We start from the raw sequence: 2,922 nt of genomic DNA, 5'->3' as shown, positions 1-2,922 counted from the left end.
ACGTTAACATGTTTTCACTAGAAAGTAGTAAAACTTAACATTTTTGTAAGCTACTAGTTCATAGTCATGATATATTTCACAACTAATCAAAACATTAATCACGAATAAAGCATTTAAAAGACTAAAATATTTTTTCATGTAGTTTGTTCTTGACCTTTGTCATTAACCTAAATTTTTTAATTCCAATGCATTTAGCTTCTCAGACCATTAACTGAACCATCTGCTGACAAATATCTTTAAAGCAATTTGTAAGCCTATTACAACTAGCATCACCACTTCCAAACTCAAAGTAAAATGGCCAATTTTTAGGCCATTGAAGTAGATGATGAAGTCCTCCTGAGTAGGAATTGGCTCATGTAGAGTTTATGGTTCCTGCATTTTCAACTCCAACATGTTCATTGATTAATTAATAAAAAGCGTACATTTGTGGTATGCATTAGTAACATCCCAAATATATGAAAAACATAATCTCAAATTTGGACCCATGCTATCAAAGCATGTTGATCCATATTATTGCTCAATTGGTACGAGATGAGGTTGTTGTAGTGGTTGTGGCATTCTTTCTCCATGACCATTACAGTAAAAAGTGAGACTAAAAACTTATACAACTTTGACATTTGATGGATATGATGGTTGTCATGAGGCGTTTTTATACACAATTTATGAATTCTTGAAGGCAACCAAAATCTGTGGAAAACCTAGGGCCTATTAGATAAGACGAGGACGAGACGTTGAGACCGTACATAAAGATTCAACAAAGAATTTTTATTGGTGAAAAGTGATGATATTGAAATAAAAAGGTATTTTCTCATTCTTAGAGTCCAGTCATGAACCAAAATTATAGAAAACATCAACATTAGAGCACCAAAAACCTTCAACAACCTATTAGTTTGGGTTGAAAAAAAACATATAGTATGAAGAGAAACTAGTAGCAAACAGATCAATCTAAACAAAGAAGATTTGTGAAGGGATAACTAAGTAAAAGAGTAAGTGAGATGATTCGACTAGTGGCCAAGAAAAAAGGAGAATTCAGAAAAGAAACATGCACTAACCGAGAAGTGAAAAATATGCCACCATCAAAGTAACGCATCAATATTTACACGATTGCATCAAGGAAGAGTTTAAAGAAGAGCATGTCGAAGCACGATAAACTATTCAGAATTGATGTGAATTACCAAATAAACCAACTCATTTCACACTTAGAAGCACTAAACACATCGGGATTCGTTTATGGCGGGTTTAAAAGTGTGACATTTAGAATTTTAAAACTACAAGACATTAAATATTTTTAACTAGTCTCTATTATAAACGATCCAAGTTGGACATGGAATAAAAAATAGTACTAATAAGATAAAGGTTCAATGCTCTTTGATTTTATTTTATTGTTACATATATGAAGCTTGTATCATCATAAATCCATATGATATGATGTTCAATTTTAACAAGCATTAATCATATAATTATACATATATTTTCAAGGTATTGCCAAGGTTACAGTCAACCTAATAACAGATTGACTATAGGTAGGATCATAAGATATAGTTTCAAACACAGCAAATCCCCTTGCAAATCGAAACCTTCCAGTTCCAGAAACAACACCAAGCTCTCTTAAGTTATCACGCTGTCGACTTGTACCTTTAATTTCTAAAGTGCTACCAGCGTATTGCGCATTGTTGAACACAAGTGACAAAACTATGTTCACATTTGCACCATCTTGAGCAGTTACCGTAATTGTACCTTGAGCCCGTCCAATTTGAGTTGAATATGAGCTAGGACTTATTGTAACAGGATCATCAACAACAAATATTGTTCCAAATGAGTTATAGGACCAAACCTTGCCATTGATGCCTATAACCGGTGAAACAGTTGCCTTAGGTCCTTTTCCGACATCTTGTAGGTAGAACACCAAGGTTGATTGATTTGGTTGAGCTTGACCATTAGTTGTGCTGATGGTTATGAAAAGTAGTATTGTGAATGAGATGATTTTGTTAGAAATTATTGCCATTTTTTTAGTTATTGCAAAAGGCTCTTGAAGAGAAATTTTGATGAATTTAGTTCTGAAAATGGGTAAAATTTATAGAGGCGATTCGAGACAGAACTTATGCTTGAAGGAAACTAAAGTATTATTTTGATGTTAAAGTTTTTTTTATAAAATGTTAAGCAAATTTCATTTTTGAATTAATTAATATGTGAGGCAATTCAACGTGAGTATATAAATAAAATCGTGAATAAATCAGTTACATAAATATGTTACACAAAAAAATGACTTACATAAATAAAGTACGCATGAAAAATGACTTATGCTTGAAGGAAACTAAAGTATTATTTTTATGTTAAAGTTTTTTTTTTATAAAATGTTAAGCAAATTTCATTTTTGAATTATTTAATATGTGAGGCAATTCAACGTGAGTATATAAATAAAATCCTGAATAAATCAGTTACATAAATATGTTACACAAAAAATTGACTTACATAAATAAAGTACGCATGAAAAATGACTTATGCTCGAAGGAAACTAAAGTATTATTTTTATGTTAAATTTTTTTTTTATAAAATGTTAAGCAAATTTAATTTTTGAATTAATTAATATGTGAGGCAATTCAACGTGAGTATATAAATAAAATCGTGAATAAATCAGTAACATAAATATGTTACACAAAAAAATGACTTACAAAAAAATTATCATGCCAGCCTCATGATAATTTTTGCTTGTTTTATTCACCGACCTGATGCAAATCGTGTTTGATTAATGATCAAAGCCTTCCATTAACACATGAAATGTCTTACATTAAGCTTTGAAACAAAATTCTACATACAATTTAAAAAAAAAAAAATACAAATTATAGTCTTTTGTTTTCCGTGGATAAATTTTATTAAATTATTAATAATATTTTTTTTGTAATTAAAGAAAAATAATTTAAA

At 30.0% G+C, this 2,922-nt stretch overlaps 1 protein-coding gene across 1 annotated transcript; it reads right to left on the bottom strand.

Annotated features, from left to right (window-relative positions):
- Positions 1–1,359: 1,359 nt before the first annotated feature.
- Positions 1,360–2,117, bottom strand: LOC131606767 (pterocarpan synthase 1-like). Its single transcript, XM_058878902.1, has one exon. It carries the CDS (start codon positions 2,003–2,005, stop codon positions 1,475–1,477), a length of 531 nt encoding a protein of 176 aa, XP_058734885.1. The 5' UTR covers positions 2,006–2,117; the 3' UTR covers positions 1,360–1,474.
- Positions 2,118–2,922: the final 805 nt, after the last annotated feature.

This window comes from Vicia villosa, linkage group LG5 (assembly GCF_029867415.1).
Source record: "Vicia villosa cultivar HV-30 ecotype Madison, WI linkage group LG5, Vvil1.0, whole genome shotgun sequence".
Classification (NCBI taxonomy): domain Eukaryota; kingdom Viridiplantae; phylum Streptophyta; class Magnoliopsida; order Fabales; family Fabaceae; genus Vicia; species Vicia villosa.
Note: the sequence above shows the minus strand (reverse complement) of the source record. Positions and strands in the feature narration are given on the sequence as shown.